This window comes from Kluyveromyces marxianus, chromosome 2 (assembly GCF_001417885.1).
Source record: "Kluyveromyces marxianus DMKU3-1042 DNA, complete genome, chromosome 2".
Classification (NCBI taxonomy): Eukaryota; Fungi; Ascomycota; class Saccharomycetes; order Saccharomycetales; family Saccharomycetaceae; genus Kluyveromyces; species Kluyveromyces marxianus.
In genome coordinates, this window is record NC_036026.1 from 438265 (window position 1) to 460608 (window position 22344).

Below are 22344 nucleotides of genomic sequence, written 5' to 3' on the forward strand. Positions count from 1 at the left end.
TTCATCCAAATGAATGCGGGGAAGCGGTCACGTGAGGAGTATCGTATCCTCCAGGGTTCGAACCGGGAAACATTGTGCTGTCCCTTTTTTTATATCCAAGTCTCGAGCCACACTTAAAGTATTTTTATCTTCAGCTCATCGCACCTTTAAAATGCAGCAGCTAGAGATAATATAGATAGATATACTGATAAAAGGAAAAAAGGGCATTCAGTAAGATAGATGCATATGGTTGGAGGGTGAGCCATAATTGGAGAGGGATTATTGCTGGCTGGCTTGCTGATCAATCAATCAATCAATCTGGAAGCTTTAGATATGTCTGGCAAAAAGGTGCCTGGTGTGCTTCACTTGTATTCGAAAAGCCGTGTTGCTTTTGAGTTTGAACCAGTTGGCAAGTCCAAAGTGTTGATATTTGTTGGTGGCTTGACCGATGGGCTCTTGACTGTGCCCTATGTGCAGGGATTGGCGAAAACATTGGAGCCATTGGGATTTTCAGTGGTGCAAATTCAGTTCTCGAGTAGTTATCTTGGATTTGGGACGGGATCTTTGAAACGTGATGACTCGGAGATCGACCAGTTGGTGGATTACCTAAGAAGCGATGGGAGAGAGACGATTTTGTTGATGGGCCATTCGACTGGTTCGCAAAATACTCTACACTACTTGACGAACCATCCTGGTAAAATTGAGGGTGGTGTGTTGCAGGCTGCGGTGTCCGATAGAGAGTTTATTTGCAGCCAGTTTCCTGAGACCTCGTTGCAGAAGTTGAACGAGGAGGCATTGGCGTTGGTGAAGGCTGGCAAGGGCGACGAGCTAGTGTCAGAGGAGCACCGCAAGGTTATATTTGGGACACCTATTACTGCGTACAGATGGTGTTCGTTGGTTTTGCCTGGCGGGGACGACGACTTCTTTTCGTCGGATATTTCCGACGACGTGTTGAAGACGACGTTTGGCGTAGTGCAAGAGCCATTTCTCGTTGCGTTGTCCGAGAAGGACGAGTTCACGCCCGAGAATGTCGACCGTGAGAAATTGTTGGGCAGATGGGAGGCTGCTTCGGACCCTAAAAGATGGTCGAAGAACTCCGGGCTTATCAGAGGTGCATCGCATAACGTTGCGCAGGCTGAATCGCAGAAACACCTCTACAAAATGGTTGCTGCGTTTATCCAGGAATTCTCTTTATAGCGCACTAATTCCTCGGAATTTTTTGTAACTCTTGATCTGTATGTGTCATATGTGTAATTAGAGTCGTAACTACATAGCAACATTGCAGCTAACTGACTGATGACAAACCAACAAAACCAATCGGAAAAGAACCTTGCTCGAATAAGGCAGGTATATCTATATAAAAAAGGGCAAATGCCGGTTGTAAGCCTTTTGTTTTTTTAACTACCGATAAAAGAGCCGAATCAGTCAGTGAGTGAGTGAGTAAGTTCTGTTCCTGTTCCTGTTTCGGGCCACTACCATCTACTTCCCTACCCAACAAGAAGTGTTATTGAGAAATGTCTACTGCTAACTTGAGAAATGGTGCTGTTTTTAGCAAGCCCATTGTTGATAAAATTGAGCCTTTGCAGTTTCACTTGAAAGATTCAGACAAAGTAGTCACTGCATTTGCAGTGCTCTCGCCAGAAGAAGTCCCGGAATCGCTGGTCGACTTCCTATACAGCTTATTCAACAAAGAGCTCGATGCGGGCCAAACGTACCCGCAAGTAGGCCCTCTGACAAGGGAGCAATTTGTTGACTATTGGTTCCATTCTGCGACTGTAGTTCTGCTTGACACCACTCAAAAGAGCATTGATCCAAGCTGGAATAACTGGGAAGAATTAGTTCTTGGAACATTCTACATCAAGCCCAACTACGCTGGCCGTTGTTCTCATAACTGTAATGCAGGGTTTTTGGTCAACCCTGTTTTCCGGGGCAAAAAAGTGGGATACAGACTTGGCCAGGTTTACCTCAAATGGGCGCCTCTGTTGGGGTATAAGTACTCGGTGTTTAATCTTGTATTTGTGACCAACGTGGCCAGCTGGAAGATCTGGGATAAGCTCAAGTTTTCCAGAATTGGATATATTCCAAAGGTCGCAGTGTTGAAGGGATTCGACGAGCCTGTAGATGCAATCATGTTCGGGAAAGATCTCACAAATGTGGAACCCGAACTGTTCGAGGACTTGTCTTGAAGCCCTTATATATATATATATATATGGTATAATATACACACGCATTTACAATCCAGACTCATATAAATGAATGGCCCATATTTTACAATCAAATCAACTATTTATTTCTACTAGAGATGACAGCCACCATCAGCCAGCTCAAACCAAACGCAATGAGTGGCTTAAAAGTACCACAACTTGTGTTCAAAAACACAAACGTGATATCGGCAGGCACAGATATCGTATACTTGCCCAGAATCGAACGGCTTTTGCTCAAATACAGGGCATCGCCAAGATTGAACCGTGTACTTACCAAATTCATGCACCAGAACGAAATTAGCCACTTCAACCGCTTGCAACAGTACGAACCGCTCAAAAGCCAAGTCATCTACATCGCTGGCATATGGGCCATCAAAGAGGCTCTACTAAAGACACTACCCGCAGGTTTCGGGAAACCTCCGGCAATCCAAATATATACTAAACTGCTGTATAAGACAAATACACCAGACGGGAAACCAGAGCTACACTTGGACAAAGACTCTTTCCTCAATGACGAAACTAAAAACTACTGGAATAAATACCTAGAGAGAACAAAGTATGTTGTTTCCATATCGCACGACCAAGATTATCTGATATCCATACTTCTTCATATGAGAGAGAATTGCTAAGTAACATAGACTACAAGAGATTGAGCACTCTAAATGACGTAATTTAAGTATTCAAGACAACACAGGTTCGAGAATGCGACACTACACCCTCCAAACGTATCATGTTTCAACACATTTTCGTTCTGCGAATTAGGACCCTTCTATTATATTATTTGGCGAATCCTTTATTTACAGTTTTGACATGGCATAAAATTTTTCGACGAAAAAGCTTAAAGAGATCATCATTGAAGACTATAGCTGTAGTACAATGGGAAGTGATTGTGATACAATTATAGGTGTTTCTGAGGTGTTTTGAAGGCTAGAAACATTGTGAAAGACAAGAGTGAGGATGGGTGTTGCAGACCTAATCAAGAAGTTTGAGAGTATCGCGAAGGATCCTGTTGAAGGGTCGCCAGAACCTGCTCAACCAAAGGTGGAGCTCAAGAAGGAAGCTGATCCAGAGCCAGTAGCTGCACCAGAGGAGCCCAAAGATGAACCAGTGACTCCAGAGGAAACTGCCGAAGAGGAACCAGTTACGGAGGAACCAGTTAGGGAGGAACCAGTTAAGGAGGAACCAACTGAGGAGGAACCAGTTAAGGAGGAACCAACTGAAGAGGAAGCAGTTAAGGAAGAACAAACTGAAGAACCAGTTGAGGAAGAACAAACTGAAGAACCAGTTGAGGAAGAACAAACTGAAGAACCAGTTAAGGAGGAACAAACTGAAGAACCAGTTGAGGAAACTACTGAGGAAAAATCAAGCGAAGAAGCAACTGAGGAAAAGCCATCTGAAGAAACTACTGAAGAACCATCTGAAGAAACAACCGAAGAAGCAGCCGAAGAACCATCTGAAGATGCAACTGAAGAAGCAACTGAAGAACCATCTGAGGAAGCAACTGAAGAACACGAACCATCAACTTCCAGCAAGAAAAAAAATAAGAAGAAGAAGAACAAGAAGAAGAAGAAGTCAGCAAATGCAGAATCGGAACAACCTTCTGCATCCGCTGACAGTTCTCTTAGGCAAGACTAACTCTACCACTGAAGAACAAGAGACTGAAACAAGCTCTCTAAATAATATACCTGAATTTACCCCAGATGTAAGTTCAACCTCATCTTTCGAACTAGTCGATGCAAGAGATACAAGACTAGGCCGTGATAGCCCCTTCGATTTCGGGAAGCGTGTCTTAAAAGATGATGAAGAAGTATGGAATCACAATGCTTGGGATAACGTCGAATGGGGCGAAGAACAAATTAAAGCTGCAGAAGAGAAAATCCAAAAGCAGTATGAGAATCCGGTACCCGAATTCGACAAAAACCTATATAACAGTAACCCTTCTCGTTACTGGGACATATTCTACAAGAATAATAGAGAAAACTTCTTCAAGGATAGAAAATGGCTACAGGTCGAATTCCCATCCTTATATGAAGCTACAAAACCGGATGCTGGTCCTAAAACAATATTCGAAATTGGTTGCGGGGCAGGTAACACTTTCTTCCCAATCCTAAATGAGAATGAAAATGAACAGTTAAAGATTGTGGCTGCTGATTTTGCTCCAAGAGCCGTAGAATTAGTGAAAGAATCCGAACAGTTCAATCCAAAATACGGTCACGCAACTGTGTGGGATCTTGCTAATACAGAAGGCCAACTACCTGATGGCATAGAACCACACTCTGTTGATATTGCAGTAATGATTTTTGTATTCAGTGCCTTGTCTCCTGAACAATGGGAGACTGCAATGGATAACCTTCATAAAATCATGAAACCAGGCGGTCAGATCCTCTTCCGTGATTATGGTCGTTACGACTTGGCTCAGGTACGATTCAAGAAGAACAGACTTTTGGATGATAATTTCTATGTAAGAGGAGATGGTACCAGAGTCTACTTCTTCACAGAACAAGAACTACGTGAAATATTCACCAAAAAATATTTTGTTGAAGATCAAATCGGAACAGATAGAAGACTATTAGTAAATCGTAAGAGACAACTAAAAATGTACCGTGTATGGCTACAAGCTGTGTTTAAAGTTCCAGAGCTCGAGGTCAAGGAAAACTCTAGCTAGGGTTGTCTATTGAGTTTAAGCATATAGATAGAATCTAAATCATTTTGTAACTAGATATAAAAACCCATCAATACTTGCAAATATATCATACAACTCAAAGATGTTATCTTCAATAGACACATCAATCCCTTGTATTATGACACTTTTTACGCCATCACTGCTCAACTTGATGCTATCTAATAGTTCCGCTACGCTTAACTCCTTGTCTGTAACCGGTACAGTAGGCTGGAGTACAGCATAATTTGAAGTCCAAACACGCACAGGTAAAGACTTAGCCTTATTCATGCTAAACAGTTTACTTCTGACTGCCATGAAGTCAGATCTATTTCTTGATAGTATACTAACCCAGAAATTCTCAAAGTCTGGAATAGATAAGGACATTATTCTCTTTGCAGAACCGTTTAAAATAAAACAAGCTTGTTTCCACTGGTGTCTCCAGTAATCCTTTATTTGGCTATGTCCATCCACCAAAGGTAATATCCCCCGTGGGTACTTGTCCCCATGACAAAGTTGTAACTCCCACATCTGGAGGCTCGTGTCATCTAGCTCATTGCCTTGCTTTTTCCTCTTCTTGTTTAACAGGTCAAAAAGAACGCCGCAAGGGTACTCCCAAGGTACACCTTCGCCATTGTATTCAAACCACCAATTCCTATAATCGCTTTCATATGGAACTTTTATAGTATCCGCCAGCTTTCGTACAACTGTCGGAAGGTAAAATCCCAAATATGCGTCCCTTAACATGACTATATGACAACTTTTGTCCGCCAATGTTGTATTCGGTACCACTATAGCATCAGAAACTACCACCTCCACATTAATAGTACCATTCCAAACGCGCTCGCGCAATTCTTCCATGATAGCAACGATTGATTGTCTTCAATCGACGTATACTATGTCCAGTCATAGCTTTTCATTCATGTCTATAGTCATGTAACAAGCTTTTTGGTATACTTTATCCGAAGTTTCTTTCTATTTAAAAGCTTTATCCCAAAGAGATGCGATGAGGTAAAGTAGATAATGACAAGGAAATGATAACTCACTTGGTCAACGAATAAGCTAGACAATAAAGGTTCAAGTATGGGCGTGATAAAGCCTGAAAGACGTGTGAATGATAAATGGCTATGGCAGAGCGATGAATCAGGTCTAAAAGATGACATTTTCGATCAGGAAAACGGTACTACTCTAGTATTCGGAGTGTTTTACTTTGATGAACTAGTCCAAGATAGCGAGCAACTAATACTTAAATCACAGTTACAAGAGCTAATATCAATGCTAGAACCATGGAATAAGAGCTATCCTTGGAATTCTTTTAACGGAGTCACGTTGGAGATTCGAGAATACCTTTCTGGGGAATATTATATTTTTGGTTCACTCCATATGGGCGATAATGCAAGAGACGAAGAGGCATTAGTTCTTTCGATTCTTCTAAATTTCTCAAGAAGAGTGGGTCCATGTACGTATATTAAGGTATGCGATACTGATGGTGAGTTTATACTAATGGAGGCGAATGACGTTATCCCGGAAGAACTAGAATATCCAATTAGTAACAATAGGATATGGATAACAATGGGAAGGCTTAAATACATTCCAACAACATTCTACTTTGATCGTGGCTTGAGTAAAATCGAATCGATCTCATACCTTAAGAAAGAGAATTCCAAACTGTTACCTTTACCAAACATCGAAACTAAAATACGAGAATCCTTTTTGAACGTATTTCCTAATTCTGCCCTTGATAAACTAAACACAACGACAATTACGGTGTCTGATCCAGAAGTAGCTGCCATACTTAAAAATGATCCCAAAATTGTCAGTTTAGCTGTATCACATTTTATGTCGTCCACCTATGACATACCTATATCCCACTCAAAGGAGGTTTTGAAGGATAAAATTAACTTGACAATACCATCAGCTCACGCTGCTCTAGTCAAAAAATATAGCAAAATGACAGGGAAAGGAGAGAATTATGAGAAAACTTTAAGTGAAATACTCGAAACGTCTATCCTTCATATGTTAGCAAACGGAATATTGGAGAAAACTACTACTGGCAAGAAAAGCCAAGAGGATCTACAAACTGTCTTAAGGGACAACTACATTATATCACAAAAATATGAATTAAAACCTATTGATTGGGAACTCTTGGATACAAATGAAAAATCTGATATAAAAGTTACCTCCCTGGATACGTTGAAAACTAGTCTTATGTCATTTCTTAATGAAGAATCTGACTTCACTGGAATTCTCAACGACGAACGGGAAGTAAAACACAATAATGAGGGCAATCCAAACGCAGAGTCAGAATCCGATTTGGGTTTGGGTTCTGATCCTGAAATTGATGAAGATGACTTCTTCGAATTTTTTTTGAAGGAAGGCCTTAATCTCTCAGATAATTACATAGAAAACCTTAGAACCCAAAATGAAAATCATCCAAAGTCAACCAAAGAAGATCGTGACACAGATATCCAAAGAGACTTACAAAGCTCATCGAATGAAATATCCGAATATGAGGACTCTATCGAGGATTTAATAAAGTCTCTATCTGTCGATGGTGCACCACTAGGGCCGCTAAAAACAATCTTGGAAAATTACAATAGACGTTAATTAAACAACCCAAAATATACTGCAAAATTGTATAAAAACAAAGTAATTGAATATAAACTTATACTGGTGCGATAGCACACTTGCTATTATCATGTTCGTCATCTTCTAGAGAGTTATCTTCGTCATCTGCCGCAATGCTAGCTTCGTATTCGTCTTCTTCTATAAAGCTCTTAGTATTTGTCTTGATTATTGGAATGCTGGCAGTTTCCAGTAATTCAGCGTGGGGATGGGACCATGAACTTCCTTCACTTGCGGATCTTCGAACAAGAAATGCCACTGGTCTGGACTCGTTATGACCTTCACTCAGAGTATATAGAGGTGTATTTGCCTTTGATGGCGTTTCGCTGTCACTATGAGTTGTAATTTCCGCACTGTCGTATTCGCTAATTTCCGGTCTATTAGCAGCATTTTCATTTTCATCATCGAATGAGCCTTCTTCTTGAATTACAGATTGGGTTCCACTATTATTAGAATGTCGGAATTTTCTGTTTAGAGAACGGTTGGTCATTCTAGCATGGCGACCGACCGGCGACTTACCCCTTTGTATATGCCACGGCGAATTGCCATTCATTTTTGGAAATTGTGATTCAGATCTAATGTTAAAGTTTGAGCGAATGTCCATGGTAGTTGGTGATGAAGCAGTGGTAATATCATAGAAGGAATCAGTTTTTGAACTTAATTCCGAGTTACTAGAGGTAGTAGATAGTACACTGAGAGTCCTTCTAACATTTTTACGATTACTACCTGTATCAGAAGTATTTGCTATGCGACTGGAATATTGAGTAATATTAGACCTCGATCCGGATTGTGCATCTGTTGAATATTCTGAATTAAATGTATCGTTAGAAACAGCTGAGTGTTGCGATACAATAGATGATCTTCTGTCTCCTCTACCATTCGGAAGCTTCAAAAATTCATCTGCACTCCCAGATAAGCGATGACGATCCAACTCTGAGCCGCTCGGGGTATTTGGAATATCGATCGAAGAGTGAGATTTGGGTTTTTTCACTCTATGTTCTGTTTTATTTGTAATGTCCTCAAATTGAACGTTGGGATCTGTTGAATTCTGGTTTGCTTTAACCTCTGGGAGAGAACGAACCTGCGAATCATTTGAGCCCGTTTTATGTCGCCTTTTACCAGAAAGAGGTGGAAGAGTATGCAAGGAGTTTCTATGTGTCAGGGATTCACCATCATTCTGAGGTGTATGCTTTTTCGATTTGAAAAGGGAAGACATTCGCTGGAAAAACCCTTTTTTCTTAGATATATTATCACCCGACCCGATGGATGCTGGTTCTGCAACTTCGTGATTACCATTGCTATTCACTTTTCGCGAGTCTTTAGGTGCGAGAGCAGGTGTTACTTGGTGGGGTACCTCTTGATCGACGCTTTTGCGGCTTAATATCTTCTTCAATGAATTTGTTTTAGTACACTCCGGACTTTGAAGGAGGATGTCATCCATGACCATATTTACGGATGACTCGAACACTTTTCTTACTGAGAGAACAGACCTTGTCCTTTTCGGTACTCCTAGCTCCTTGTTAGATTCTCTTTCCAACAAGAGAAACCATAATCCACTTAATGAATCACATTTTCTCTTATTAACCGATTTTTTGATCGATCCGGTATCAAAGCCACATTGCTTCAACCTCTTCAACAAGCGTTTTTCATGTTTGGAATGAAAATGAAGACTTCCACCCCTTTGCTTAGCAAGTAGTTTATCTGTTTTTTCCATTGTGACGGTCCCGTAAGGCTGAAGGAAAGGATGGGTGAGGATTTCCTCCATTGTAATTCGCTGGTTGGGGTCCTTACGGAGCATTCCCTTAATCAAATCTTCGACATCTTCAGATAGCCATTCTTGAGTAAGAACTGGCTCTTCATTAACGATTTTCAACTTTGTTTCATTTTCGTCGTCCTCATCAAATGGCATGTATCCGTTTATCATAGTGTATAAGATAATGCCAAGGGACCAAATATCTGTTTTGAACCCGTCATAATTTTTCCTATCGATAAGTTCTGGCGCCATGTAAACCGTGGTCCCACAGATCGTCTCCAACTGCGACCTAGTGGCCATTTCTCTAGTAAACCCAAAATCTGTAAGCTTCGCGTGACCGTTGCCATCCAACAAGATGTTTTCTAATTTCAAGTCTCGATGCACACATTTTAGTTCGTGCGCATAATACACTGCACTAGCAATCTGCGAAAAAAGTTTCTTAGATTCCTCCAGCGACAACCTTCGCTCTTGCAAGAGATGCTCATAAAGCTCGTGGCCCGAACAATATTCTAAAACCATCCACACGTTGTATTCGGTGACTATTACCTCATAAAGCTTCGTAATGTACGGGAAGTCAAATTGGCGATGGTAAAACACCTCTCGTACCACATTAGGATCCTTCTTGTTTCCCGTCTTCAAAACAACCTTCTGATGCGTTAGCTTATGCACCGCTAGGTATACCTTACCGAACGAACCTTCGCCGATAAACTTCAGAATTTTATAGTTTCCAACCTCACTCAACACCTCAGAGCTAAACTGGCTGTAGAGTTTGTCATACGAAGCTGCTATGCTAGCCTTAATGTTATTCTGCTCAGCTTTGCTCGTAAACATTGCCGGATGATGTCCACTAATTATTATATTACCTTATCCCCATTAAAACCCACAACAAAAAAAGGGTTCTTCGAATAAAATTCCAATCTATTCCAACACGATTTGACCTAAAATTGCCAATCCAAATCCAAATTAGTTATTTCTAGTACAATATAGGCCCAGATTGGCCAAGTTGTATCAAACAATTGTGCTATCTCTAAATCAATGCTAAAACCCAAAATCAATGGAATTCGAAATATGTATATATATCACAGAAAAAACCCAGCACACAAGCAAGCAAAAACAGTTTCTCTATCAAACGAAAACCTATCAGTTCACGTAATACCGTATTCCTGTCACCTAGTTTAAAATATTAGTTTAATGTCTCAGCTGCAGTGCCCTTTTTTCCTAACTTAAATAACAATGCTTGAATGGTGCATGTCGATGATGATATAATTATTATAGAATATACCATTAAATCCACTGCTATTAAAACGAAAAGTTGTTGAAACATATCACGTGACTTCATCTCAAGTAAATTTTTTTTTTCAAATCCGAAAAGTTTCAAAAAAAAATTGTGGAAAAGTGTGGTAGACCGGGTAACCATATGATTATGCGACATGTGTGCTTAACAGGAAGTTTCAGCGATGACTTAGAGGTTTAGCGATTACATATGAATATGCGAAAGTAAATTGTAAATTGTGGGTTCTTGACGGGGCGTTAAAAGAGTTAGTGATACTGTTGCTATAGGCCAGGATATGTATTTATCGCTAGGGTTAAAAATGGCAAAGAGAAACTATCAAGATGCGGTTCAAGCCTTGAATTCTTTACAGTCGAACTATGCGAATATTATGGCTATTAGATTATCCGGTGATCGGAAGAACATGATGAATATTTGGGAGATGCAGGAATGGTCGCGTAGAATTGGGTATTCAGTTTCTGATTTCAATAGACTGAATGTTGTGCATATTACTGGGACGAAGGGGAAGGGTTCTACGGCTGCTTTTACGCAAGGAATTTTGAGTCAGTATAGAGATCAGATCGGTGGGAAAATTGGGTTGTACACCTCGCCTCACTTGAGGTCTGTGAGAGAGAGAATCAGACTCAATGGGGAGCCGATTGACGAGGAATTGTTTTCGAGGTACTTTTTCGAGGTTTGGGACAAGTTAGAAGAGACGAGTTCTGATGAGACGAAGTTTCCCCATATGACTAAAGGTCAGAAGCCTGGGTACTTCAAATACTTGACGTTGCTTTCTTTCCATGTTTTCATGCAAGAGGGATGTAAGACTTGTATATACGAAGTGGGAGTTGGTGGTGAGTTTGATAGCACGAATATTATCGAGAAGCCTACCGTGTGTGGTGTGTCTGCGTTGGGGATTGACCATACCTTTATGTTGGGTAACACAATTGAAGAAATTGCGTGGAACAAAGGTGGAATTTTCAAGAATGGAGCTCCTGCTTACACCGTTACAGGTCAACCACCTGAGGGTTTGAAAGTTTTAGAGGAGAGGGCAGTAGAACGTAACACGTCGTTGACACAAGTTCCTACGTTTAACCAACTCAAGTCAGTAAAACTTGGTATTGCAGGTGATTTCCAAGTTGTCAACGCATCATTAGCAGTAGCCCTTGCGCATGAACACTTAAATTCCATTGGTGTCCTCAACGAACCATTAAACCTCTCCGAGTCAGCCGAAATTCCAGGCAAGTTCGTTAAAGGCTTGGAAACTACGATCTGGGAAGGACGGTGCCAAACCATCAAAAATGGAAATATTACGTGGTACGTGGATGGAGCTCATACAAAGGAAAGTATCACAGCTGCTAGTGGATGGTTTAAGAAGACTGTAGAAGGTTCAGACAGAAAAAAAGTCTTGCTTTTTAACCAACAATCCAGAGATGCAAGGGCTTTACTCAGATATCTCTACGAGACCGTTAGTCCAGAGGTTCATTTTGATATGGCGATCTTTACCAATAATGTGACTTGGAAAAGCGGGGACTATAGTGCAGATCTTGTTTCACTGAATACTTCCAAGGAACAAGTTGAAAAACTAGAAGTGCAGAAGAGTTTGCACCAAGAATGGTCCTCTTTAGGCAGCGGCACTGCCGAGAAAAATATTAAAGTGACTTCATCAATTCAAGCTGCTTTCGATGAAATCAAGGCCATCGATGAACCTGTTGACGTTTTTGTAACAGGCTCTTTGCACCTTGTTGGTGGTTTCTTGGTCGTGATGGATAAAAACTTATCTCAATAAATGAATACTTTCCATATAATGAGTAATTAGTATTTAGACTACAATATAGTTATAGAACTTCAAAATATGTATATATATATTTAAACCTCAATGCATGGCTTATCTACAATGTCCTTACCATACCAGATGGACCAGTCCTTTGAGTATCTATCATTCAAGTAAGAGTTAGATGTCTCATAACTCTTCATCGCCTCTATTGCGCTTCTGATATCATGAAAGTTGATCTGGAGGCAGATTTTTCTCGATATAAGAGGAGAAATCTCCAAGATCTGACCAAATTGATTAAAGTCCTTTATGATCTCTTGGATATCCAAATCATATATATGAGATTTTGGATTCAAATCCTTAGAAAGTGATTTGTGTTTCCTAGAGTATTTTTTCATGATTAGACAGCGACGTGCCCCAGTAGAATCAAAATTTTGAATGTTACCACATAAGTCTGGATTAATATATTGTTGGATGTCTGAAGGACTACCTGAATCTTTTTGGCCCCAACGAGGTATTAGATGGACCCCATTGACTTTAAATAAATGGAACCTGGCAAATTTCATGAAATGAGCAGCATCAGCAGGGAATAAGAAATGGAGTTCAACATATGACACATTATTTGAATCATGCTTATCACCATAGCTGTACATGACTTTTTCTAAAGGACCTCCACCAATTTGGGCCAATAAAGCTCCAACACCAATATTTTTGGGTAAATCGTTGAAGATTACTATTCTTCTTTGTTCATTTGTAGACATTTCTGCAAGTTCAGAACCAGGACTTCCAAGGAGAATTTCCCCATGAACATCCTGATACACTGCTTCACAAACTAATTCTGGAACACTTTTTGGTGTGGTTGAGATGTGCACACCATATTTTCCACCACCGCTAATTTTTTCAATCTCTTGTTTGGCACCATTGTTGGCCTTTTCAAATAACATATCCATCATTATTTTTGATTGGTTATTCTCACCCGTCTCATCTTGAGAGTTTGGTCTTGAGTTAATACTACCACGTATTAAATCCTTATCAATCCCATACTCCCTGAACCTTTGGGTTGTCGTTTCGAAATATTGCTTTGCTTTCCTTCTAAAACCAAACAACTCAAAGTTCAAAGATGAAGTTTTGCTATTTGTTGAGTTTGTTAGCATTGTTCCAGCATCAGATGCCTTTTTCTGGCCATATATATTTGCCGCAGCTTGGGGATCTAGAAAACTTCCCTCTGATATCATAATATCTTTTTATTTTATTGCCAATTACAATGAAGTTTTAAAAATGAGTGACTATGGTTAAGTAATTTAGCGATAATAGCTTGCTATTTTTATTAGTATTTTCTCTTTCAAATGATCTTATATAATGTTCAATAAGAAATATACACTCTAAAATGGTCTTTCTCTGAATCCTAAGTGAGTATCTTGTGTAGATTTTATAGTTACAGGAGTATTTATACTTTTAAAGCCCAGTTTGTGACACTGACATTATAGTGTCAGATTTTTACTAAGTTGAAAAACAGAAAAGAAGAAAGACACAGAACTCCGACACATTGAAAATGGCTCAGAAACGGAATGTTTTCCTGGGAAACACCTCATCTAAGCTTTCAAGCCCATTATATCAACTATATCTTTGCATCTGTAATGATTTGTTACAATGGATTATTATATTGTACGTAGAATGCCTATCATAAAACTAAATAAAGTAATAGTAAAACAATACACACGTTTTTAAACGAAAAACGTCTTAACCATGCATAGAAGAGAATAAAAATAAGTGATTAGGAGAATAGCTCATGCACTAACATTACACATATCACCACGACGGGATGTTTCCAACTTCATTAATTCACGGAGAACCATAGTTGCGTATGCAGATACACCAAGTTTGAATTTTACGATAACAGCCTTCTTGCTTCCTTCCTTGACCTTCATGTATCTTTCAAGTTTTGCCTTCATGTAAGTTTGCCCATTGTCTTTTCCTCTGTTTGCATTTAGTATTTCTAAGTCGGTATTGATTAGTTGATCTGTTGGATTTTCATAGGAAACAACCTTAAATTCAATGTCCGTTGGCTTGTGGATGACATGTCTGTAAGAACCAGCAAGAGAAAAATCTCTAACCTTTCTTTTCATATCAAATGGATCCATGTTATCCTTAGCCATGATGTCAACATACAATTGACGTAACTTTTCGTTATTTGGATATAAAATATCGAATCCAGGGGTAGGTAGCACAATGTCCTCCATAGTGAACTTCTTAGATGCAACTTCTTCAGCAGTAACAGGTCTAGCACGAATAAATTTGGACTCACGTAGATCTTCGTCGAAATCTTCATCTTCTTGCTCGCTTTGTTTAACAGAAGCAACATCTTCTGAACCATCAACGATCAAATCACCTTCTACAACTTCTAAGCCGAATAGCCCAATCCTTTTACTGGCAATTTTATTCCAAATGTAGCTCTGGTAAGCGTGCACATACATAGTTCTCAAGTTTCTTGGAATTTTTAGAATAGCATTGTGGTAAGAAGCCATCGTGTAATCTTGGGTAGAGTCATCCTTTTCCTCGTTACATAAGGCGTTTAGAATTGCATTTTCTGCCAAGCACTGACGTGGCATTGCCCTAGAAGCTGCAATAGGGTTCCTGGATTCTGCCCATATTCTTCTAGCGTCTTTGGATGCAGGTAACACGTTTTCTTGCTCAGCCAAAATTAGATCTGCAGCTTGCTTCCAATTACCAGAAAGTAAAGCCTGACCGATTTGATGCGTTGATACACTGAAAGTACCAAATCTTTGCATCCCAAAGTAGTTGATGAACCCATTTTCTTGCAAAGACTTTACACCGGTAGATAGAATTGACTCTAAATCATCAGATTCGTTTTTCAAAGTAACATCTCTGATAGCAATAGTAAATTCATTACCTTGCAAATCCCCCAAATTTAAAGGTTCATCTTCATATTTGTAGCCACCCAAGACAATTCCCTTAAGACCTTTGTTTAAGCCGTTTAGCCTATCGAGTCCAATCTTAGAGATTGACATTCTTTGACACGTAACAGCCCTACGATCCTTGGTTCCGGAAAATCTAATTAATCTTGTTGGAATTCTCATATACTTTGACAAAATATTAGCAACATCCATAGTATCCTTGTTTTCCTTGTACACGGTGAAGTGAATATACGATTTCGATGGACCGTATCCCCAATTCTCAACTCCATTCTTGTCCTTAGTTTGTTCGATTAGTTCTTGTTTGCTGACACGCGTTTGACGAGTTGCCATACCAATAATAAACTGGTTGTCAGCAGTGGTAACAGATTCTAACTTATTTTCAAAACCTTTACGTAACAATTGATGAATCTTAGTTCTTTCCAATTTGTCTTCAAATACCTTTGGTATTTCAATTTGCTTACCAGTACGATAGACCTCTTCAATCTTTTGGACGTTTTCTTCTTCTAGCAAAGCTACCAACTCATTTCTTATCTCAGAATCGACCTTGAAGTTCTGTCTTCTTTCATGTTCCTCTTTTTGAGACTGTTCGATTTGTTCCTTAGTTGGCTTAGGCTTTTTTGGCATATTAAACCCTTTGTCCGTTAGATGTACAACTTCACCCTTTTTCGTGATTTCATTAACAAGAAAATCAGTGTACCTTTGCTTAATTTGACCCTTGAAACCGGAGCTATCATTGTTGAGGTATTTTGTGATACCAACGTCTTCCTCAGTGATATTACCATTATTCAAACCATCGTTAATACCATCAGAAATCTTAGTACGCTTGACTTCATGTTGTTCAGCGACCAATTCCGATTCACCTGTCAATGTATGTTTAGACATGTTAACTTTCTTGAGTACCGTGTTCTGAACAGCTGTTACCCAGTATTCATCCAATTCTTTTCATTTAATAAAGCCTTTACTAGTAGTAGTCCTTAGGATATATTGTGCGATGAGACGCGATGAGCTTAAATTTTTCAAATAAAAGAAACGAACCGTTTTATATGATTGAGAATAAGAACTGACAACATATACAGCCCCAAGGTTCAAAGCTTAATACTGGAAGGGATTGTGATCCCTTAATAATCATCATTGAAGAATTGCTGTTTGGAACGAACATATCCAATGGATTCTAAAGCTACAGGACCTGTGACTGAGCTTTCAGGCGATGATATATACGTTAAATCACGATGGAATAATGAGTTTAAACATGCAGATATCCTAGATGAATCATATGAAAGTGAGACCACGGGAAATGAACTAATATCGACAGGTCTCATTTCTCGCGAACGCAATTCAAATACTGCAGTAACTTCTTTACAAACTAACTCGATGGTCAAATTTGATGCTACTAATAAACAGGGTACACAAGAACCAGGTTCCCTTTTAGAACGTTATGATAAGATACGAAGCTATAAACCGGAGTGGCATGCTCCATGGAAGCTAAACAAGATAATAAATGGACATACCGGATGGGTACGATGTGTATCGGTAGATCCAGTAGATAATGAATGGTTTGCAACTGGAAGCAACGATACCACGATTAAGATATGGGAGTTAGCAACCGGGAAATTGAGATTAACATTAATGGGGCATGTGATGAGCGTTAGAGACATCGTTGTTTCAAATAGGCACCCATACATGTTTTCAGCTAGTGAAGACAAACTGGTTAAGTGTTGGGATTTAGAAACGAACAAAGCAATTAGAGACTTTCATGGTCATTTATCTGGGGTTCATACAGTAGATGTTCACCCGACATTAGATATAATTGCTACAGCTGGACGAGACGCAGTAGTAAGACTATGGGACATTAGATCTAGAGCCGAAATAATAATTCTACCCGGCCACAAGAGTCCAATAAATAAAGTGAAGTGTCTTCCTGTAGACCCACAAATTATAAGTTGCTCTGCGGATGCGACTATAAGATTATGGGATATAGTTGCAGGCAAATCAGCCAAAACGCTCACCCACCACAGTAGGAACGTTAGAGATCTTGCGCTATGTCCAAATGAGTTTAGTTTTGCGACTGCCTCAACAAATGATGTTAGATCCTGGAAATTACCTGAAGGCCAATTATTGACCAACTTTCAGTCACAAGATATCGGGATCATTAATTCAGTCTCTATAAATGACGATAATATTTTATTTGCAGGGGGGGATAATGGTACTATGTCATTTTTTGATTATAAGACAGGCCATAAGTATCAAACCTTTAAAACCCCTGCGGTTACTGGTTCACTTGATAGTGAACGCTCTGTATTATGTAGCACATTTGATGTTACTGGCACACGCCTCATTACCGGAGAAGGCGATAAAAGCATCAAAATATGGAAACAAGACCCAGGTGCTACCGAGGAATCTGATCCTGGTTTGCCATGGAATCCAACTTTGGCTTCTCAAAGATTTTAGTGCATATAACCTTTAATTATCATTATTATATATATGATCCTACTCATACCACTTTTACTTGCAAGAAAATGGAATCTACAACTGGATTTAGTGACTTCACAAGACATACACTCCAAAATGTAAAATATGTGGGTGTAAATTTGACTGGCGGTCTTTTTGTTTTCAAATTAAGTTCCAAGAAAGTAATACATAATTGTACTGTTCTTAACGTGAACACACTTAAACTTCAAGACAGAAAATAATGAAATTATCATTTCATTTACAATATTCAAGAAGAACAAACAGAGCAGAGAAGGCAAGAGGAAGTGAAATAGAAATACCTTTCGGCCAGCTATATAAGCAACTTTAAAGATGAGCCACGGTGAAGAAAGTGAGCCTGGGATCCCTCACAAAGTCGATAGCATCGATGAGATCTTTGTAGGTTGTAAGTGTTGGGTTTTGAAAGATGGACAAGACCGTCTTGCTGAAATCCTATCTATCAACAATAGGAGGGATCCTCCAAAATTCTATGTCCATTATGAAGACTTCAATAAGCGTTTAGATGAATGGATCACAGCGGATAGATTAGAGATTAGCAAAGAAGTCATCTTCCCAAGGCCAAAAGAGGTTGAAGATAAGAAGGATTCTAAGAAAAAGAAGCAACAAACCAAGAGCGCTACTCCTCAGACATCCAGTATCTCTCCAGAAGCTGGTGACATGATGGATTTAGACAACTTAAATGTCCAAGGTATTCCAAACGAGGACATCTCCAGAGAGGATGAAATAAAAAAGCTTCGTACTTCAGGTTCGATGACCCAGAATCAAAATGAAGTTGCTAGGGTGAGAAACTTCGACAAGATCATCATGGGAAAGTATGAAATTGAACCTTGGTACTTTTCTCCATATCCAATAGAGCTCACAGATCAGGATGTGATATATATAGATGACTTTTCTCTACAATATTTTGGTTCAAAGAAACAATATGAAAGATACAGAAAGAAGTGTACTCTACGACACCCACCAGGAAATGAGATTTATAGAGATGACTATGTTTCATTTTTTGAAATCGATGGACGTAAGCAAAGATCTTGGTGCCGTAACTTATGTCTATTGTCCAAACTATTCTTGGATCATAAAACTTTGTACTACGATGTTGATCCGTTTTTGTTTTACTGTATGACCAGAAGAGATGAACTAGGACATCACATTGTAGGATACTTCTCAAAGGAAAAAGAATCTGCTGATGGATATAATGTTGCCTGTATCTTAACTCTCCCGCAATATCAAAGAATGGGTTATGGTAGATTGTTAATAGAGTTTTCCTATGAACTATCAAAGAAAGAAGGCAAAGTAGGATCTCCGGAAAAGCCTTTATCCGATTTAGGTCTATTATCCTACAGAGCATACTGGGCAGATACTCTAATCAAACTACTAGTAGAACATGGCCAAGAAATAACCATTGACGAAATAAGTTCAATTACTTCAATGACAACTACAGATATTTTGCACACCGCCAAGGCATTGGAAATTCTACGATTTTATCGCGGGCAACATATAATGTATTTGAATAATGATGTCATGAAACGATATACAAAGCTTATGAACAACAAGAGAAGATCCATAGATCCGGAAAAGTTAATATGGACTCCTCCTGTATTTACAGCGTCACAGCTAAGATTTGCATGGTAAATATTAGTTCATCCTAAATACTATATAACAATATTAATATGAACATTTTTTAATCAAATGGAATCCGTTTCTCATGTTGTCTGTGTGACATTTCAGAGGCAGCAATGGCACTAGGCACAGCAATGCCACAACAGTCAGCCCATGTGCTATGAGGATGAGATGAGCCATCAGAACAACATGACGATTCTTCAATTTCATGCTGTCTCTCTGTAGAATACTCTGTTACGCCATCTGGGCATGGCAAGAACACCCCAAAATAGAAATGTTGCATAATTGGTAACTTCGATAACACTTCTACCTTGTACATTTTCACCATTCCTTCTGCAACTTTAGACCATTTTTTCACTCCGCTAATGTCATCCAACATTGGGGAGTGCCACCGCAATGATGCCGTAGTTTTCACTTTATTAATAAAGGCAATACATCCAAAATATAGATACCTATCCTGGAACATTTCCACGACTTCTGGATTATGAATAGATTTTGGTTTCAAATGCTTATGAGTAGACAATTGAAATGCTCCGAATAAAAAGGGTAGAAAATGGTAATCGTCAAGACCCCACACACCATGAGAACCAGCTGGCTCTAACCAGTACTTTGTCTCCAATTTTCTCATAATATCTAGATATTTGATGAAGATGACTAATACTGCGTTTGTGCTGTCTTTGTCCAGTTCTAGCACTTTTAGTTCAAACAGACAGTACAAAAAGCATATAAAGTTCAATTCATGTCCAGACCCATAGTCAATCCGTGTCCTGTCACCCCATGATTCAGTCAAATATGTACATAGATCACTTAATTGTTCACTCTTCACTGTATCCGAACCAAGTTCAAGTGTCTTTACTACCATGTCAGACACATTTTCTGCAAGTTCATCATAAAAATCCCTAAATTCGATCTTACCAAATCTTGAAGTATTAGCATCCTTAATTACCTCATGCTTTGCAATAATATCAATAACACTATCCAACAATTTTATAAGCTTCTGGACATGATCACTAATAGGCTGTACGTAGTCTCCATTCTCTCTCCCTTCTACACTTGTTGCTAAAGTAGTTATGAACCCTATCAAATCTTGGAAGGTTTGAGACGCCTTCCATAATTCCATGTCTTTATCATTGATCAACCTTTTAACTGCCATTGTTTCAGATATTTTATTATTACAGTGGTACTTTTTCCACAACTGAAGGTGGTATTTAAAGCAAGTGTTCGTTTGCCGATATTTGATGCTTACGGTTAAAACCTTTTGATTCCAATTTAACCTTCTTCTTTTTGTTTCTGCGAGCCATATTTACAAATATAAAGAGTATCGTGGTTTAATACATAAAAATAAAATAAAGACATTTAAAAGAAACCAAACCAATGACTACACTAACCTGTAAAATGTATTATTCATCCTTGATTCTATAAACCAGTGCTGCTTAAATGCACTGTAGTGTATATTAAATAGAGGTGTATGTTATTTTTTTTTTTTTACCACGACAAAGTTACTCAACAATATTTAAAGTTTTATCTCCATAGCCGAACTTTCCTTTATACTCATCAAACAAGCGCTGTAGTTCAGCAATGTACTGCTTGTGATAATGGTCGATCTGTTCAATTGTAGGATGCTCGATCTTCTCCTTGATATGTATTGGCTTTCCAACTACTACATTAATTGGATGCCTATAAGGTAATAGGCCAAAGTCATAATTGAAAATACCACGGGCGAAGAAAACTGGGATAGTGAATCCGAATGTGGATTTCACCCAAGTTTGGAATCTTCGTAGTTTTGATTCGGGGTTCAGCTGTATTATCTTGTAGCAGCTTGTTTCACCAAATCCATAAACGGGTACTAAACTAACATTTCCAGCTTGAAGAGCTAATTTCACAAAACCTTTCCGTTTGTTCAAAATAATATCTGTAGATCCAATCTGGCTGATTGCTGCTTCACTAGCTCCACCAATGACAATTGTGATTGAGTAATTGTTGTCCAATATTTTCATAGCATTTTTTCGGGCAACAGAAGTAATACCGAGAGCTAAAAGGTAGTCACGATAAACTGGAATCTGAAATTGGTTCACAAGTGTCAGTAAACAGTTATTTATACCTGGAAACTTTTCTCCCCAGCCACATGCCTCAGTTGCAAATGCAGAGAATGCCCCGAATGCTGCCACACCGTGAGGGTGATACCCGAAAATATATCTTGGGCCAGTAGCCTTTACTGTCTCCGCTTTGTCTTTAAAGGGGCTCCACCATTTACTGGGCGAAACAAATTCACTGCTGTCAAGATATCCAGGTTCGCGTGCTTCAGTTTCTAATTCTTTAGCATCAATCGACGTAAAAGTAGGTTCTAATTTAGCAGTCTGATATAGTTTCACCGGGAAGTAGTCCCGTAAGTACCACCATATACCCAACCCTCTAAACCATGGAGAATACCGTTTCACAGCGTTTCCGTTAGAAGGAGTCCTATCAACACAGTAGTATAAACCATAAGGTAAGACAAACCACCATAGACATGGATTTACAATCGCAAATAGCGACAGAATAGTCATAAATACAATGGATCCGGTATACCATATTACCATTAAAGTCTGCATTCTGCGTTTCATGGGTATATTGGTGGAGCAATAACACATCTTTTTCCGCTCATACTCAACATCATCAGCACTAGGAACACTGCTGGGCCTATCCCCAGTATCCCCATCTCCCCCAGACTCATTCTTAACCACTCTTTTCCTCACTCCATCCGTAACTGCATCAGTGTTCATAATTATAATGATATTTAAAGACAAAAAACCCAACCAAAAACCCAAAAAATCCTATTATATACTAAAATACCACCACACAATTAACTCTGCCCTCAATTATAATTCATTGAACGTCTCTCATCTACGAAAGCATTAAAGCTGAGATGTATTTGCTACAGTTGATTACAAAACGGAAATTAGTCTTATGATATAAAGGCAATTATTCCCTTAGAGCGACGATCATGGAACATCACGTGTCACCAAAAATTTCCCGAGACAATAATCTTCAACGTGTTGAT

General features: G+C 39.1%; 13 protein-coding genes across 13 annotated transcripts; 7 read left to right on the forward strand and 6 right to left on the reverse strand.

Annotated features, from left to right (window-relative positions):
* Nucleotides 1-312: 312 nt before the first annotated feature.
* KLMA_20194 (UPF0613 protein PB24D3.06c) lies at nt 313-1176 on the forward strand (the record flags this gene model as incomplete). The annotated part of the gene is made up of 1 exon (XM_022822738.1): nt 313-1176. One exon carries the CDS (start codon nt 313-315, stop codon nt 1174-1176), a length of 864 nt encoding a protein of 287 aa, XP_022674529.1.
* A 317-nt stretch (nt 1177-1493) lies between these two features.
* On the forward strand, nt 1494-2165 carry ppr1 (acetyltransferase; the record flags this gene model as incomplete). The annotated part of the gene is made up of 1 exon (XM_022822739.1): nt 1494-2165. One exon carries the CDS (start codon nt 1494-1496, stop codon nt 2163-2165), a length of 672 nt encoding a protein of 223 aa, XP_022674530.1.
* A 152-nt stretch (nt 2166-2317) lies between these two features.
* ABP140 (uncharacterized protein) lies at nt 2318-4848 on the forward strand (the record flags this gene model as incomplete). The annotated part of the gene is made up of 3 exons (XM_022822740.1): nt 2318-2739; nt 3140-3798; nt 3914-4848. The coding sequence occupies 3 exons, from the start codon at nt 2318-2320 to the stop codon at nt 4846-4848; spliced, it is 2016 nt and encodes a 671-aa protein (XP_022674531.1).
* A 39-nt stretch (nt 4849-4887) lies between these two features.
* Nucleotides 4888-5703, reverse strand: ATG5 (Atg5p; the record flags this gene model as incomplete). Its single annotated transcript, XM_022822741.1, has 1 exon — nt 4888-5703. The coding sequence occupies one exon, from the start codon at nt 5701-5703 to the stop codon at nt 4888-4890; it is 816 nt and encodes a 271-aa protein (XP_022674532.1).
* A 222-nt stretch (nt 5704-5925) lies between these two features.
* Nucleotides 5926-7449, forward strand: KLMA_20200 (SGT1 superfamily family; the record flags this gene model as incomplete). Its single annotated transcript, XM_022822742.1, has 1 exon — nt 5926-7449. One exon carries the CDS (start codon nt 5926-5928, stop codon nt 7447-7449), a length of 1524 nt encoding a protein of 507 aa, XP_022674533.1.
* Nucleotides 7450-7507: 58 nt separating this feature from the next.
* Nucleotides 7508-10051, reverse strand: KLMA_20201 (non-specific serine/threonine protein kinase; the record flags this gene model as incomplete). The annotated part of the gene is made up of 1 exon (XM_022822743.1): nt 7508-10051. One exon carries the CDS (start codon nt 10049-10051, stop codon nt 7508-7510), a length of 2544 nt encoding a protein of 847 aa, XP_022674534.1.
* A 737-nt stretch (nt 10052-10788) lies between these two features.
* MET7 (tetrahydrofolate synthase) lies at nt 10789-12279 on the forward strand (the record flags this gene model as incomplete). Its single annotated transcript, XM_022822744.1, has 1 exon — nt 10789-12279. The coding sequence occupies one exon, from the start codon at nt 10789-10791 to the stop codon at nt 12277-12279; it is 1491 nt and encodes a 496-aa protein (XP_022674535.1).
* An 80-nt stretch (nt 12280-12359) lies between these two features.
* On the reverse strand, nt 12360-13499 carry SSP2 (Ssp2p; the record flags this gene model as incomplete). Its single annotated transcript, XM_022822745.1, has 1 exon — nt 12360-13499. One exon carries the CDS (start codon nt 13497-13499, stop codon nt 12360-12362), a length of 1140 nt encoding a protein of 379 aa, XP_022674536.1.
* A 552-nt stretch (nt 13500-14051) lies between these two features.
* On the reverse strand, nt 14052-16082 carry PUS7 (pseudouridine synthase PUS7; the record flags this gene model as incomplete). The annotated part of the gene is made up of 1 exon (XM_022822746.1): nt 14052-16082. The coding sequence occupies one exon, from the start codon at nt 16080-16082 to the stop codon at nt 14052-14054; it is 2031 nt and encodes a 676-aa protein (XP_022674537.1).
* A 282-nt stretch (nt 16083-16364) lies between these two features.
* On the forward strand, nt 16365-17648 carry PRP46 (mRNA splicing protein PRP46; the record flags this gene model as incomplete). The annotated part of the gene is made up of 1 exon (XM_022817809.1): nt 16365-17648. The coding sequence occupies one exon, from the start codon at nt 16365-16367 to the stop codon at nt 17646-17648; it is 1284 nt and encodes a 427-aa protein (XP_022674538.1).
* Nucleotides 17649-17999: 351 nt separating this feature from the next.
* On the forward strand, nt 18000-19316 carry ESA1 (NuA4 histone acetyltransferase complex catalytic subunit ESA1; the record flags this gene model as incomplete). Its single annotated transcript, XM_022817810.1, has 1 exon — nt 18000-19316. The coding sequence occupies one exon, from the start codon at nt 18000-18002 to the stop codon at nt 19314-19316; it is 1317 nt and encodes a 438-aa protein (XP_022674539.1).
* Nucleotides 19317-19365: 49 nt separating this feature from the next.
* Nucleotides 19366-20457, reverse strand: RRD2 (peptidylprolyl isomerase RRD2; the record flags this gene model as incomplete). The annotated part of the gene is made up of 1 exon (XM_022817811.1): nt 19366-20457. One exon carries the CDS (start codon nt 20455-20457, stop codon nt 19366-19368), a length of 1092 nt encoding a protein of 363 aa, XP_022674540.1.
* A 346-nt stretch (nt 20458-20803) lies between these two features.
* DGA1 (diacylglycerol O-acyltransferase) lies at nt 20804-22066 on the reverse strand (the record flags this gene model as incomplete). The annotated part of the gene is made up of 1 exon (XM_022817812.1): nt 20804-22066. One exon carries the CDS (start codon nt 22064-22066, stop codon nt 20804-20806), a length of 1263 nt encoding a protein of 420 aa, XP_022674541.1.
* Between the last annotated feature and the right edge of the window lie 278 nt (nt 22067-22344).